The 15,674-nt window shown below is 32.9% G+C and overlaps 2 protein-coding genes and 1 long non-coding RNA gene across 15 annotated transcripts; all 3 read right to left on the bottom strand.

Moving 5' to 3' along the window:
• Positions 1–88: 88 nt before the first annotated feature.
• LOC122526726 (calcium-binding mitochondrial carrier protein SCaMC-2-A) lies at positions 89–11,466 on the bottom strand. Of its 8 annotated transcripts, XM_043650275.1 has the most exons (10): positions 10,182–11,466; positions 9,500–10,124; positions 8,790–8,916; positions 8,307–8,394; positions 8,070–8,181; positions 3,586–3,744; positions 3,194–3,451; positions 2,919–3,086; positions 2,545–2,799; positions 89–2,469 (listed from the first exon to the last, which is right to left on the bottom strand). In XM_043650275.1, the coding sequence occupies exons 2-10, from the start codon at positions 9,713–9,715 to the stop codon at positions 2,395–2,397; spliced, it is 1,458 nt and encodes a 485-aa protein (XP_043506210.1). In that variant the 5' UTR covers positions 9,716–10,124; positions 10,182–11,466; the 3' UTR covers positions 89–2,394. The 8 variants fall into 8 exon arrangements, with proteins under 8 accessions (XP_043506210.1, XP_043506209.1, XP_043506212.1 ...); XM_043650274.1 differs by having other exon boundaries at positions 9,500–11,466; XM_043650277.1 differs by having other exon boundaries at positions 9,980–11,466.
• Positions 6,558–7,896, bottom strand: LOC122513148. Its single transcript, XR_006302693.1, has 2 exons — positions 6,836–7,896; positions 6,558–6,680 (listed from the first exon to the last, which is right to left on the bottom strand). It is a non-coding gene; the product is annotated as an uncharacterized LOC122513148 (long non-coding RNA).
• Positions 11,467–12,383: 917 nt separating the features above from the next.
• LOC122518394 (solute carrier family 25 member 44) lies at positions 12,384–15,605 on the bottom strand. 6 transcript variants are annotated; one of them, XM_043637417.1, is made up of 6 exons: positions 15,173–15,427; positions 14,634–14,965; positions 14,132–14,451; positions 13,671–13,975; positions 13,417–13,603; positions 12,384–13,326 (listed from the first exon to the last, which is right to left on the bottom strand). In XM_043637417.1, the coding sequence occupies exons 3-6, from the start codon at positions 14,304–14,306 to the stop codon at positions 13,007–13,009; spliced, it is 987 nt and encodes a 328-aa protein (XP_043493352.1). In that variant the 5' UTR covers positions 14,307–14,451; positions 14,634–14,965; positions 15,173–15,427; the 3' UTR covers positions 12,384–13,006. The 6 variants fall into 6 exon arrangements, with proteins under 6 accessions (XP_043493352.1, XP_043493433.1, XP_043493650.1 ...); XM_043637498.1 differs by having other exon boundaries at positions 15,222–15,427; XM_043637715.1 differs by lacking the exons at positions 14,634–14,965; positions 15,173–15,427 and adding an exon at positions 15,551–15,605.
• Between the last annotated feature and the right edge of the window lie 69 nt (positions 15,606–15,674).

Genomic DNA, 15,674 nt, shown 5'->3' with positions numbered 1-15,674 from the left:
ATAACGCAAGAAGGAGTTTATTTTTCAATTTTAATAATAATCGTAATACTATTTGGATACAGAATTAAATGGAATAAATGAGAAGTACTGAGGTAAACGGCATTGTATTTGATTGACAGATCACAAATAATATTCTTTGGTGATTTATATATATATATGTACGTACGTATGTTCGTACATATGATCATTTTTAAATAGCAGGAGATAATATCTATATACATCTCTGCATACTTGTAAAAAGAATAGCACGATCTAATATGTGTGTATTTATGAATTGCACTCGCCGTAAGTCAAATATTTTACTAACGGACCATTTAGGAACTAAATTTTTCTAATTATTTGTAAATTATATTTATTTTTACTAAAAATAGTTATATTCCGGTGTACATGAATAAAGTGGAATAAAAAAAGTGAAAAAAAAAAAGAATAAAAAAAGAATAAATAGAAAACCAATTAATCTTGCGTCGCATCCTTCATTAACAATCAAGTCAGTTTCATTGTTGTACTAAAAAAATATGTATGCGCTAAGCATTTAAAAGCATTAAGATTCTCTGCATTACATTTTAACAAAATCATTCTTCTTTTGATTCTTTTCCAATGATTTACAATGACATATAAATATGCAATAATTACGTTTTTGTTTAAAGATAACAATATTCACACGTATAAAGTGCTTGTAGTGTAAATGCTACAGCCTGTATTCAAACTAAAGCAGCCTAATAAATTGAAGCACATCTGTTTACATTATTTTTCGTACATAAAACTAACATTGATTTTTTATTTACGTATTTACGCAAAACTCGCTGTGTCATGCCTCGAGATTCTTATCATTGCTTTTCAATTATTTTCCACGTTCAAATGAACAAAAAAGCAGAAATATAATAAAACATATAGATGCCCAGCAACAGAAAAACCGAAGGGCTCTAGCTTCTTTTCAGTCAGTCTTATTAAATTCTCCTCCCAAATTCTCGTTTTCCACGAGTAGTTATCGAAGGATAAAATAAACACGCGGAAAACAAAGAAATTAAGGCGGGGCGGCGACGTAACTGAAGATATAATATAAAATTAAAGAAGAGCAAGTGTTGTTGAGTTGTCTTTAAAACATTCTTTTTTTTTTAGATGCCTCTAATGTAGAACATTTTCTGCACTTTCATATAATATTTAATTGTACACGCTTATAATACATATAATATACACAGCTTGTTTGAAAAATTATTAATTAGGGAATGAAAAGTTGGAACAAATGTGTGTGTGTGTGTGTTGCATTTGAAATTATAAATAAAGAGCACTGAGCTCAACGAATAAATCAATACACTAGTACAAACTGAAACATAGTTTTTGTTAATATATGATTCAATGTAAGACATAGTAATACATCATGAATAATTTCTACTTGACTCAACGTTCAGATATATTTGAGATTTTTCTCTAGTTCATAATCTTGTTATACGTTGAATCATAAACATAGCTTATAATCATATTTTTATCACAGCATATAATTAATATTATTAACATAATTGGATTCTTATATTAACCAGAATCATTTCTCGTGTAACATTTAAATGTACTTTGAAAACAAGTTTAAATAATATTTTATTTCAAGGGAGATTAATAGCACAATAAAGGAAATGAAAGGAAATGAAAGAAAACCAATAGAAATAAACATGTACATAAAAGGAACTGACTTTTTATAGTATCAATACTGACTGTCAACATTTGTAGATGTTTAAAATAATGAAATATAATGAATTTGTCCAAAAAATAAAAAGTCAACTAATTATTATACATACTAATACTTTAGCACAAACAGAATATTTTGTACTGTTGGTTTCTCCTTTTTTTTTTTCAATGAAAGTCGACAAACTTTACGAATATAGATATTCTTTTTTTTTGAGATTTTCCTTGAAAAAAAAGCAAATTTACTATAAAATAAAACAAAAAAGTATTTGACTTGCCTCTTTGTTTTAAGATAAATAACGTCTTACAAATGCACCACTCCCTACAGCAATTTCACTTGTATTGTCAACTATATTTTTCTGTTTTTTTTTTCTTTTTCTATCGTTTCCGTCAGCTTTTATATTTTTATTATTCGATAGTTGCACGTTTGACTAACGTTTCATTTTCCTTTTCTTCGTTTTCAATAATTGTTGGATGACCTGCGTGACGGAGAAGCTTCGAGTTTTTAATAAATAAGCAATGTAAGTGAAAATGAACGAGAGAGAGAGAGAGAGAAAGAGAGAGAGAAATAGATAGATAAATAGATAGAGACCGGTAACGGTAAATTACACAAGGTGCAAATCCGATGGTCATTCGAACTTTTACCGAAATATCTCTTACACGATTATAATTAGGGAATAATTTAATTAAATTAATATCTCCTAGTGTGTATATTTATCACGTCATGTTAACACCAAGTGCCTGTCTGAAATGCTCGTATACTACATAACTAATCGATACAGCCGGAGCTACCTAGAATAAGAAATATCTTATTTAGTCTATTTAAGATGTGAGAATACATGCGTGACTTCGATTTCAAGATCTTACCTTAAGAAAATTCGGAGTTATTCCTCGATACAAACCACGAATACCTTCTCTCTTGAGAATATCTTTGAAAACTCCGATCATGGTATTCGCGTCACTTCCCGTTGTTATTTCGGCTTGTAATTTAGTTCTGACTAGAGCTAACGGATACGAGCACACTTGACCTGCAGTGCTGGAAGCTGTACCGCACAACAAAAGCACCCAAAAAGCTGGTTGCTCGTTTTTCGTATGCGTTCGTAAATAACTATTTTTTAGTGTCTGCGAACAAATGATGAACGTCGTTATTATTATTGTTATGAAAATCGTGCCAAATAAGAGAAATCTAGTGAACAAATAAGTCTTCATACCAATTGAAACTAGGAAGAAAATGTACTTACTTCGTATACAGCCAAATCAATTCCAGCGTAAGGAAGAATTCCAATTAAATTGGGAATGTAGCCTCTATAAAAAGATTTCCAACCACCTTGCTTGTATATCTTATTTGCTGCGTCGATTACACTCGAGAACTCACCCGTTTTACGAAGGGCCAGTCTCGTTTTGAGTACCTGAAACGCGGAAAATACGGCGATAAATGATAAACGATTCATTCATTTCGATTAATACTGCGGTAACAAACAAATAGTTCTAAAAGATGAAAATGTGGTCTTTGTACCTCGAGAGGATATATAGCAGATTGACTAATACCACCGGCCATAGATCCAGCCACGAATCTCTCGTAGAGTCCAAGTTCTCTAGTGTCATTGCCTTTGATAGCTCTCTTTACTTGTTCGTAGGCCATGAACTTTAGGGCAGTCTCTGGTCCTATTTTAAGTACGTTTATACCGTTCCCTCTCCACAAACTTGTAACACCACCTTCGCGTAACATGTACCTGAAGCAACTGCTAATGTTACAATGCCGTGTTCCATGAACCTAAAATAATAGAGTCGTGTGCTTTATCTGTGTTCTTACTAGTATTTAGACTACCTTTGATTCGTACCAAACGAATAATAAATTAAGTAAAAAAGATTAATAATGTCAAAATAACATATAACAAAATAACATACTTGGAGGTAAACTTTAATCCTATCCAAAGGTGCTGTGCACGTTCGTGAAACTCCACCAGCGATACCACCAGCTAACAAATGTCGCCACCACATTCCTGAGACCATTTCACTGTTCGTGAAATCATCGGGAACTCCCATATCCTCTCCGATATCCATGTACTGTAAAATTCAAGAATCCGATAATAGAAGATACGTGCATGTATATAATGTGTATATGTATATGTATATTATTTCTACATATTTTTTCTTATTTATAATATGATTAGTATTTAATGAACCAACCGAAAGGGTCATTTCCGACGATCGTAAGTGGAAAACCATGTAAATTATGAAGAAAAATTTCAATAAATTACACATAATGACTGTTTCGTTTATTACACTAATTGTAAGATAGACGTAATTTGCAAAATTTCTCCCCATTTCTATAGCTAATGTTAACAAAATCGTACGGAAATAGTGTCATCTTGTTCAATTCTTCTCTCTCACTTTCCTTTCTTTTTTTTTCGAAAAAAAGCAAAATAAATATTTCATTTCCGTGACTTTCTATTTAACGATGGTTTAATATGATCTTCGTTATTTAATATAGTATACTATACATCGTCTCGACGAAAGATGTTTATTTTAGTTGTAAGGTAATATCAAAGAAATCGCTGCTTATATAAAATTTGACATTTAAAAAGAATTTTTGGAAGGAATCATCAAGTTTTCACTTTTAAGGCCAACATCCATTTACAATATAGGACATGTTTATCTACCAATTTCGACAAATTATTCATATTAGCAAAGCGAATCGTTCAAATTCTGTAATTGGTAAATATAGGAAAATTTGCCGAAAGTCTAGACGAAACGCAAATGTTTAAAGAATCTTCATCGTTGATCCAAGTGCACGCGCGCGGTTGCCTGCGACCACCACGTGATTCGTCGTATACTCTTCGCATTTATGTGTCTATAGCCGCAAATAAATATATCAGGCGACCGTTCTCGTTATTTCTTCATTTATATTCAAATCAAATCTTGGACGTAAATGGAAATAAAATATAATGCGACGCTATGAGATGTAGCTAGAAAAAAATCACTTGGCTTGTTTCCTAATCGAGCTCAAAGGGTAGTACTTAACTTTATATAGAATTCGAGCAATATATCACTATCCAAATTATCAAGATTCTCCATAATGTTCTTCTTCTTTTTTTTCTTTCCTTCTTTTATTGTTCAACAAGAAAGGAAATGAAATCTCTCGGAAGACGTAGAGTAGCTCAAAGCGCATTCAAAGGACGACTAAAAAGAACGAAACTTGAAAGTCGAATCTTTCATGATGGTGACGAGCGGGCGAATGGCCAAAAACGAATTACTTGGTGTTACGCCCAATGTCGATTTCTACCTTCCTATTCATCTAACTAACTATTTCTCTTTCTCTGTCTTTATACAAATATCTATCCTTCTATCTTTGTCAAATATATCTATAGATCCTTTTTTTCACTTCTGATCACGTGAGACACAACTCGAGCGATTATTTCAAATCTTCTCGAAATCCGGGCAAAACAACGGTGCGAGAAAGGTGGAAACGTTCGAGAACATGTGAAACTTTATAAATTCATTTTAAATAGTACAAAAGAATTCTTTTGATCGCATTAAAAAAGAAATAAAGAAAAAAAAAAGAATTGTAAACACGTAATAATATCGTAAGAAAATCGAGATGAAGTGTCGGATAACGATATCACCTGGCTACTATCAATGACCGACGTATAATTCGATACGCGTGTTAACTATGGCTATCCGTACAGAACAATCTAGAAGTGATATCGCGAGTCTTGAATATAATATCCATGTTTTTCGCGTAAACTATAAAATAACAAGAGTATTAAGAGACGTTGAAGAGTGGGGATAAGGAGGGGGTTTATTCCCCTCCTTGATGGGGGATAAAAAGGACAATAAACGAGATTACATAGGTAGCTTCGGGTTCACATATTTTACATTGACGCAAAGAAAAGGAAAAGCCCCATGGAGCTTTCACCGAACTTTCTACATTTGGCACACCATAGAAATGCACATTCTTCGAAAAGTTCTTGTTTCCACCTCTACAAGCATTCGGCGCTAAGTACGTTACTCTTAATACACAGGAGAAGCACTCACTCGTTGTAAAAGCTCATGATAACCTTGAAGAAATTCTTCGCAGACTTGACACTTGGATGGAATACTTTCTTGTCTTAGCATGACGAATCCCTTGTGATAATCTTTAGGCTTCATGTAAGAAAATCTTGTTGAAGACTATACAAAAAATGAACCAAAATGAACGGCCGGACAAATCTTGCACTTTTTTATTTCATAACTTTTGTTCTTCTTCTTATTAATCTAATAGGAGAAGCGATCAAGAAGGCAATTGCAAAATTGTTGACCCGAAGATCTAACAATCCTACAACTCTGAGCACGTTCTCGTCGCGACTGAGGCTTCCGTTAGCTATAGAAAGGAAGTTGATCACATGCTTTCCTGAGAAATCCCTACTCTTCGTTTAACGTTTATCCCTACTCTTCTCTAACGACTCTCGACATAGTCATGGGTATTGAAAGAGAAAGAGAAAGAAAAAGAGAGAGGGAGGGGAGAGGGAGAGAGAGAGAGAGAGAGAGAGAGAGATGAACGCACATTTCCCTCGCCACTTCGTCTATTGTTAATATCGTCGGAATGAAATTCCACTTGGTCAGGTATTAAAAACGAAGCTAAACTTTGAATTTCATTTTTTCTCCTATACAGACGATCGAATCTAGGGACTACTCTAATGGAGTTGAAGCGAACAACGTGCAGCGAAGAAGAAAGTCATTTATCCGTCTAGAAATCTCTTCTATTTATCATGTTGCAAAAGTATTCTTAAATTTTCCTTCGAGAATTCCCGCGCAAGCTTGATCTGTAAAACGAGATGGTATTATTTTCTTGTCTAAAAAGTATTTAGTTAAGTTAGTAAATTTGGTTGTTTGTAATATTTCCAAAGAAAGTTGTTTTTATTTTAGATAGAATGTGATAAAATGAGATCAAAGGTTCCTTTCACTCGTATCCTGTTCGTGGATAATAATTGGCCACGTAACAGCTGCATATTTTCAGTTGCCTGAAAGAAATTAGACAATTAAAACTCTATTTAATTCTATATAATTCGAGTTAAGAAAAGATATAATAATGGATAATCATATAGACACAAATTAATTATTGGTAATTATACTGGAGTAAAGTACGAGAACATGCGTATACGGTACTTGCAAGTACCCGGAGACGACGCAAGACGATGACCTCGATGGCTTTAGAAATGGCTGACGAAACGATAGGACAAATTTCATCACTTCATGCAAATATTATTTATATTTAGTTTCCTAATGTCAAGATTTTTAATAGAATAGAACATTATTTTTTATCTCTATTTGATAGCTCTTCCTATCTCATTCACACACACAACAGCATAGAGCACAAACAGACAAAGAGCATAGAGACAGAAGAACTCTTTGTACACGTACTTCCTGCATACGTTATCGCTATATGTCGTCATAATTGCACGTAATTCCGACTTTTTCCTCCACCTTCGTGTAATCATTATTACTAAAAAAGGAAAAAGACAATAATTGTTCGGGAAGATTATCTAAATTACGATAAAGTTTTGATCGTCGAGGCATTTCTAATTAGAATAAACAGACACATATCGCTCAACGCTAAAAAATAAATAGCAATAAATAATCATTTTGATAAGACGTTTTAATCAACCATGTTTAAAGTTCACGTTCGAGTGACGACGATGACGATGACGACAACGACGATGACGTAAAAAAAACAATTTTTGTTTTCGAATACATATTGAACAAATAATTCTGAATGATTAGAAATAAACATTAGCAGTAAGATCGTTTAGGATTGTAAAAGAAATCAATGTCGTATGATTTCTAGCTGTATTATATTTAAAGTTCAACAAACTCGAATAAATGAGTTCATCGAAACGGTTGAGATACATCCGATGCACGGAGGAGAAAAAAGTATATAAGCAAGCATATGACACGTAAGAAAAGGAAGGAAGGGAGGAGAGAGAATTAGCGCGCAAGCGTTGTATTCACCTGTCGAAAAATGTACAAGATAAAGAAGGAAGAAAGACAGAAATAAAGGAAGAAACAGCTGGAGATGAGGAAGGTCATATCTAATGACGATTCCTACGTCACAGTCACGGACGAGCCTTCTTCGTCGACGAATCAGCGGCGGCCTAGATTGCAGACGATCATGTTTATGGCACACGTCAAACTATTTCCCCTACTACCACGTTGAGTTTTGATTGGACGAAACGACGATTGTTATGTGTACTACGTACGAGTAATGCGTTAACGCGACGCTTTCGAAAACGCTCTATTGATGAATCATAATAATACATTGTATGCATATGTATTTAAATACGTACAATGCAATTGTTTGGTTTGTTCGATCAAGAAATATAAGATTGTTTAGAGCCTTGGAAAATACTTACGGTAGAATGTCGCCAATATTGTATAAGTTCATGGATATTAGTGCTCGGTGCATACAAGAGGAAATCTCGCCACTCGTTGAAACTTATATTGAGGCTTCCATCTTTGTCCATTCTGCGAATCAATTGTAAAGAGAAACTAAAAGATTATTCCATCCAAATTGGTAATGGTCTAAGGTAGTTCAACGACAAGGCAAATCATTAATACGTCACACTAATTTGTAACATAGGACATCTTACCGTTGTAGCAACTTGGTTGCCTCGCCACGATCCATTTCTATTCCTAAGTCCTTAAATGCTCTTATCAACTCTTCAAGATCGATCTTGCCTATGAATAAAATGACACGGATCAGTAAGCAGTTTGTATTTAGATTTTTAAATTTGTTTTATAAGTAGACTTATTTCATTACCGGAAGGTAATTTACTTGTCTATAGATTGATTTTTGTATCGATCAAATCAGTCATTAGGTATTATGGATACAAAATCGGTTATTAATCGAGTAAATAGACGCATACTCGATAAAACAAGATCAATCTTTTCTCTCACAAGGGCATTACAGCTTACAAAGAGAAAAAAGGAAAAAAGTATTCGTTGAAATGTTAAGAGCATAAATTTGGCACATGACCGTTACAACCAAAGAAACAATTGTATGACTATAGATAATTATTAAAAGTTCTTTACGTGCTAATGTTAAATAACGTTCTATTATATAATATACACACCGTCTCTATTTTTGTCAAGATCAGAAAATTGAAGACGAAGATTTTTTTCGTGCTCGCGAACATAATGTATAAATTCTGCCAAGCTGATGTCACCGCTTTTTGTACTATCCGATCTAGCAAGAAATTTCTGAAAGAAAAAAACAATCATATATTACATATACACATTATCTATATAATATAGATTATATGAAAATACACTTATTTGCAATGATGTGGAATGTAGATGAAATGAAGTTGTTAAAAGCAGTATCACGCTTATTTTTCATTCAAATGGAAGAAAATGGATAAAGTTTTGATTAGGCTTAATCCTGAGGGATTGACGCGACGTAATACTGGAGCGATTATTTCTTGTTTATCTCTGGGCGAAGAAACCATAGAAATACAATATTGCATAAAATGCTAGACTGTCGAGTGTATCTAATGTTAAGTAAGCAGATTGTGCATGTACGTAAGTACGTGTGCATGTAAAAGATGCGCTTGACCTATTTCCCTCGTTAATACAATAATTGCGATAAGAAAATGATGCCGGCAAGGAAATTTCAAGCTGAACAATGTGAAATAAATATTATTTAATAGGCTTTGGACGATGACTAGACAAAGTAGGTGGACAGGTGAAAATGCAACGAGATCTTCCATTTAAATAAGAATGAAAAAGTAAAGAAAAGAAAAGAAAAGAAAAGAAAAGAAAAGAAAAGGAAGGAAAGGATTACCTCAGCGTAGCGCTTGTGGACACCGACCTCGTGAAGCGCTTTTGAAAGGTCGTGCACGTCGATTCTGCCGTTTCCATCGAGATCGAGCTTTTTGAATATATTTTCGAGCCGTTCCTCGTCTTGTGCCGGCAACTCGTGGAGGTAGTGCGGTGGCATAACACCATGCACCATGCCTCCACGAGACGCGGGCATTTTTCCGCTTACGCGATTATTCATACAACATTTAAACAACGATTACGTTTCTCGCACGAACTTTGTTCGCGTCGAAAACGTCTATTGGACTTTTTCGATAAGAAAATAGTTCAAAGGTGAAAATGCACAAACGCATTAATGTTCCTAGTGTTATCGACAAATATGACAATACCCTTGTATATACTAGTGTACTCGATGTTAGTATAGTCCTGGTCGTTTATTATATTTATTGGTCGGGGCATCGCATGCAGAATCAGCCGCACACAAAAAATCACATTTAGGACGCACCCTCTTCCTCTGGCATTTCTGTTAGTAGTATTACTCGAGAAAGGATTCTCCGATCTGTCACGACTCGCGTGATATATCCGCCGCACTGCGACGACCGGTGTCTTCCCTTTCCTTCCCTTGCCTTCCCCCTTTCTTTCTTCGCTTCCTGCAAAAACGATCGACGTTGGGCGGGAGGGAGAGAGGGAGAGAGGATATGTAAAACCTTTCGAACGTTTCTCTCTTCACGGTGCAGAATACTCTCCGCGCCTTATTTCTCTTATCGTTAGTTGCTTTTTCTTCTTCTCAAAAAGCATCCTTTTGCAAAAGATCTTGCGGTTTGGTTTAATAATCCTGGTGTCGATCGAACAATTCCAAGCGACGGTTTTAGCGCCACTTACCGATGATACGGCCAATCAGTAGTCACACCTTTTTTCGTCATTACAAATCGACCGTTAGTTTCCTTTAATAACGTTATTAGCGCCACTTTCTTGCTAAACTTAACTATTGCGATTACTTCTCTTGACAATTATTGCTAACGTTTTTCTCCTTAAAATCTACTCTCTATTAATCTATTCGCAATGGTCTACATGGGTATTCGCCAATAAGAGCGAACTTCCCACTGGCGGGATATTTTCAAACATCGTTGAATAACGGTATATGCAATACAATTGCACAGTTTCAAACTAAACTCTTTTAATTTTTTAATTTATCATCTTGAAATAAATTACAAACATTCAGAGGCTCGAAATATTCTGTAGATTCTAAGGGATAATATAGGACTATCAACGTCAATAAAAAATGTCGAATTATTGAGAAATAAATCATTTACATTACCGTTACGCTTATTAGAATTTTGCTTGTAAACTATTGGTACAATGTGTTAGGATGAAGACAATCTAGAAATAAAAATGTTAGTATACCGTTATTACATATTTAATGAGTTTAACTTGAAAATTTTAAACAAATGAATTAAACAAATACGAAAATAATGTACAGAAAACGTTCATACTTTTAAATTGTACGTGTTGGTATAAAAACAGGGAAAGTATCATGTATAACAATTAGTCTCATATATATCCTTTGTTTTTACGATTATTTAAATATTTGATTAGTATCAAAACCAGTTCAATATCCATTAAAGTAAGAATAATACAAAGTACATTTGTTTAAAAATTACATATCTATTAATATACTTGGAATATTATACGATCTAATATTTGATTAGATGAAAATGTTCAATTCAAAGTTATCATTGGCCAGAATCGTTAAAAGTTTAAACAATCTAAAAAATTAGTAGATTACAGTATCGTGTTCGATTTATCTTAATTAATTGATAATTAATCGAAGGAAGGGTATATTGTTGCCTAAAAGCTTGGAATTTACGATCTATGCACCGTCCTCTTCGAAATTCGCCGTTGAACTGAGTCATCGTCCTCTAGAAAATTACTTTTATTGAAAATTGTTTATACGACTTTCCGAAGGTTGCGCATGTGTATAAAAGGAATAATCCATCTAATAAATAGAATTTAAGATTCTAACGTTCTGATTTTAGCATTTTTATCATTTTTATGTAATTATTTTAATGCTCCTGCGCAGTGATGACTTCGATGGTAATATTTTCCTGTAATATAAGTAGGGTGCATTAGTGCATTAAAATAATTGTTAATAAATCGATAGGAATATCTATTGTTGTCTAAAAGCACCGAGTATAAGATCTATGTACCGTTCTCCTCGAAATCTGTCGTTAGACTGACACGTTGTCCTCTGTGAAAGTACTTTTATTGAAAGTTGTTTATATGACTTTCCGAACGTTACGCATGTGTATAAAGGGAATACTATTCGTAATAAATAGGATTTCCTTTTTCGGAAAGTCTTATAAACAACATTTAATAAAAGAATTTTTAAAAAAGAGAAAGTGCCAGTCTCAAGGTGAATTTCGAGGAAGACGGTTGACAGAACATATATTTCGAGTTTTTAAACAACAATAGGCATTTCTTTCGGCTAATTAACAATTATTTTAATGCATTAATGCACTCTACTTATATCACAGGAAAATTTTATCCTCGAAGTCATCACTGCGCAGGAGCATTAAAATAATTACATAAAAATGATAAAAATGCTAAAATCAGAACGTTAGAATCTTAAATTCTATTTATTAGATGGATTATTCCTTTTATACACATGCGCAACCTTCGGAAAGTCGTATAAACAATTTTCAATAAAAGTAATTTTCTAGAGGACGATGACTCAGTTCAACGGCGAATTTCGAAGAGGACGGTACATAGATCATATATTCCGAGTTTTTGAACAACAATAGACACTTTCCACAGGATTTTCAGTGACGGGCGTTTAATCTGCATTAGTTTTTCGTATTTGTTTAATTTATTTGTTATAAATAATCCTTTCAAGAAAAATTCATTAAATACGTAATAAAGATATATTAATATATTTATTTCTAAATTGTCTTCTAATTGTTTAACGGTGTGCGATTTTAAATGACTCTCACTGTATATATACATATATTTTCCATTGCGATTTGTTTTTCTAAATTACTCTAGTAATGAATGCGTTATAAATATAATATTAAATTAAAAGTTATTTCTATCACGAGACATTTAACATACCGTAATGATAGATTTTCTATGGCAAAATGTTTCTCCTAGATTCAACAAATATCAATAATATGAAAACTGGTCAGATTAATATTATGAAGAAAAGCTTTTGATATAGCTGATCGTTTACGTTAGTTCGTTACGTTAATAGATTTGTGCCATGAATGATTCAATATTTGCGATTTGTAGCCTACTTAATATTGACTTCCAACTCTCTTTGTTTAGTTTTTTAAACATATCATTATATTTCATACTCGGCGTTGAAAATATTTCTCTAGATTCTCCCAATCGACGAAGCAACTGACTTTTGTATATTTACTTCTCTTCTCTTTTAGAAAAGTTTGTGTGCACATTTGTGCGTCTGCATATGTATTTTTTAATAAAATGCATTTGATTTCATCTAAATGTACATTTCTACAAATGGACATTTTAAAATTCACCATCTAATAAAACTTTTATATTCTTCATTAATACTAACTCTCTTGATAGTTTCATATCCTAATATTATTGTAAAACTGAAACAAGCCGATTGAACAAGACGAGCAGATAAGCCCTTTGTAAACATTTTAAGTCTTTCTTCGATCCACAAAATCTTGAATGTGGTAAGCATACTATCTAATCTTTGCACTTGTAACCTTGCTCTTACAATGTCTAAAGGATTTGTAATAACAGTTGTTGTAAAACCACCAAGCGTACCAGCCACTGCCTGAATGAATAAGTGCGAAAACCATATTGGAAATATTTTAATAAGTTCATCTATAAAAATCAATGGAAGTAAATTAGTGGGTATTAGTTAGCGCATTACATAGATAGTAAAGAATTGTCATAAAATGGATTAACGATTACCTTGATATACCGTATACAAGCCCCACCAAAGAGCACTATTCGGCACGTATGCGCATAAAGATGCTATGTATCCACGATAGAAGCCTCTATAGCCATCTCTATGATATATGGATCTTACAACTTCTATGGATATGTGAGCGCGTGACCTTCCAGGCTCTACTTTTAAACCAAGCGGATTCATTCCTAACTGTCGCGACAATATTAAACTTATTATTAATGAATATATTAATTGGTCCATATTTTCGTTTACTCACCTTATCGATATAAACTTTATCACTTTTGTTATTGATCCCGAGAACCATTAGATGTTGGCTAAGGATATCAAATGGTACGACTATTGTTTGAGCCACTAAACTAGCAGCACCTCCTGCAATCAATGCTTTTACACGAGAATCTATACGAAGATTAAGAGATTCTCTTCCTAACAAATGACGTACTCCTTCATAAGTCGATACGTAAAATACTCCAGATACAATTTGTATAGAACTTATCCAAAAACCCCTGTAGAGCCCAGAAAACCCTTCCAGTTTATAAATTTTTTTACAGGCATCTATCATTCCTGTAATTAATATAAATTACTATTGGATAATGTCTACGTTGTTACACTAGATATACTATACGTAATACAAATTTACAGATCCATAAAGAATCTTGAATTTGTCTTTTTATTTCTTAATTAAAACAGAAGCTCCTCGTTGTATTATCGGATACTTACCATTATACATGACATTGTGTCTCTGTATTTGAAGTCGGGTTTTTATTACGGTAAGAGGATAAAGACAACATCGTACGGAGAAAGAGGAAAGCATACTCAATGGGAAGAACTTTGTTTTGTCCATCATATCCCATTCTATGGTCCGAATAAAAGGGGGTGCCTCCACAGCAGACATCTTCAACGTTGACTTGTAAGTTTGATTCAAATATTGCAAGAAAAGTAGGCAAAAGTCTTTTTTTTATTTGATCCTGCATATCTCGTTTCTATATTACAGAAAATATCTACTCATATCTCATTATCTCATCTGAATTCTCATAGATCTGAAAATATAGAGAGAAAAAGGTATGTCATCCTTATGTCATATTATTATAAACTTATTTGAATATATTTGATATTACTGTAATATTATACTGTATACGCTTCTAATGAAGAAACTTTAAATGAAAAACTAAAAAAACTTTTGTATTACTAACAATCAATTTAGCAGTCAACGTTTTCTAACCTTAATAATACGATGCTAATTATATTTTAATCGCGCATTTAATAACATCGGTAATACACGGCAACACTACTTGCATTATTTTACACAACAAGATTTCGTAATAAATATTTGGCAACTATCGTTTAACGAGATTAATATGATAAATAATTCAATGAAACATCTTGATAGGGAAGTTTTCACTCGTAAACCTTGATAATCTTCTTCGAATGATTATACTTTGTTTACTCGATCATTCACGGATTTTAACATTTAGTGCAAATATCACTTGATGCAATAATATTTTATAAAGCACGTATAATGACAAGGTGTTGGGGGAACTGTACACTTTTGCACTACAAGCAAATATAAAAATAGTATTATCACTGTTGCAGAGAATTATATTTACAATGTAATATGCGTATGAACGAAAATGACTCTCTCGAGTGATTAAAAGATATTAATTTTCTTTAAGAGAAATGTTAATTTAATTAATAAATGTAAGTGTTAAATCATACAAACAATAGACAAAAGTATAAAATATGAAATATTTTCGATATAACCTGACAGTTTACGGATTCAGTTACTCTATATATCTAGTATTCTTCTTACAATTAGATTATGTTCGGCACATATCAGTATTATTATATCAGACACGTGACTAAAGGGATATTGAGCAATAATAAGTTGAGATTTTATTAAATTACTATTAAATTCATAGTGCAATTATTAGAGAGCGAGAGAGGGGGAGAGAGAGAGAGAGATTTGATAAACGATACTCCCATTTATTGTGCGTAGAAAATATTAAGAAATGAAATATTTCGCATGGATTAATGAACATATTTTAAATTCAAAATATAATTATAATTCGATATTAGGTTGAAATTAAAAGATATATTCTTTCTCGAAAATTGCATAAAATGATAAAAAAAAATAGTTACTGCCTTATCGACGTTCAATGCAAATGCCAATTTACCACCATCCTGTTGGTACTATAGTTTATACCGAAAATTTTCAAAAATTGCAACACTTCGCGCCATTGAAAAGTTTTATCGACACGTGGCG

The sequence above is a fragment of the Polistes fuscatus genome, unplaced genomic scaffold, assembly GCF_010416935.1.
Source record: "Polistes fuscatus isolate 324 unplaced genomic scaffold, CU_Pfus_HIC Scaffold1, whole genome shotgun sequence".
NCBI lineage: Eukaryota > Metazoa > Arthropoda > Insecta > Hymenoptera > Vespidae > Polistes > Polistes fuscatus.
Note: the sequence above shows the minus strand (reverse complement) of the source record. Positions and strands in the feature narration are given on the sequence as shown.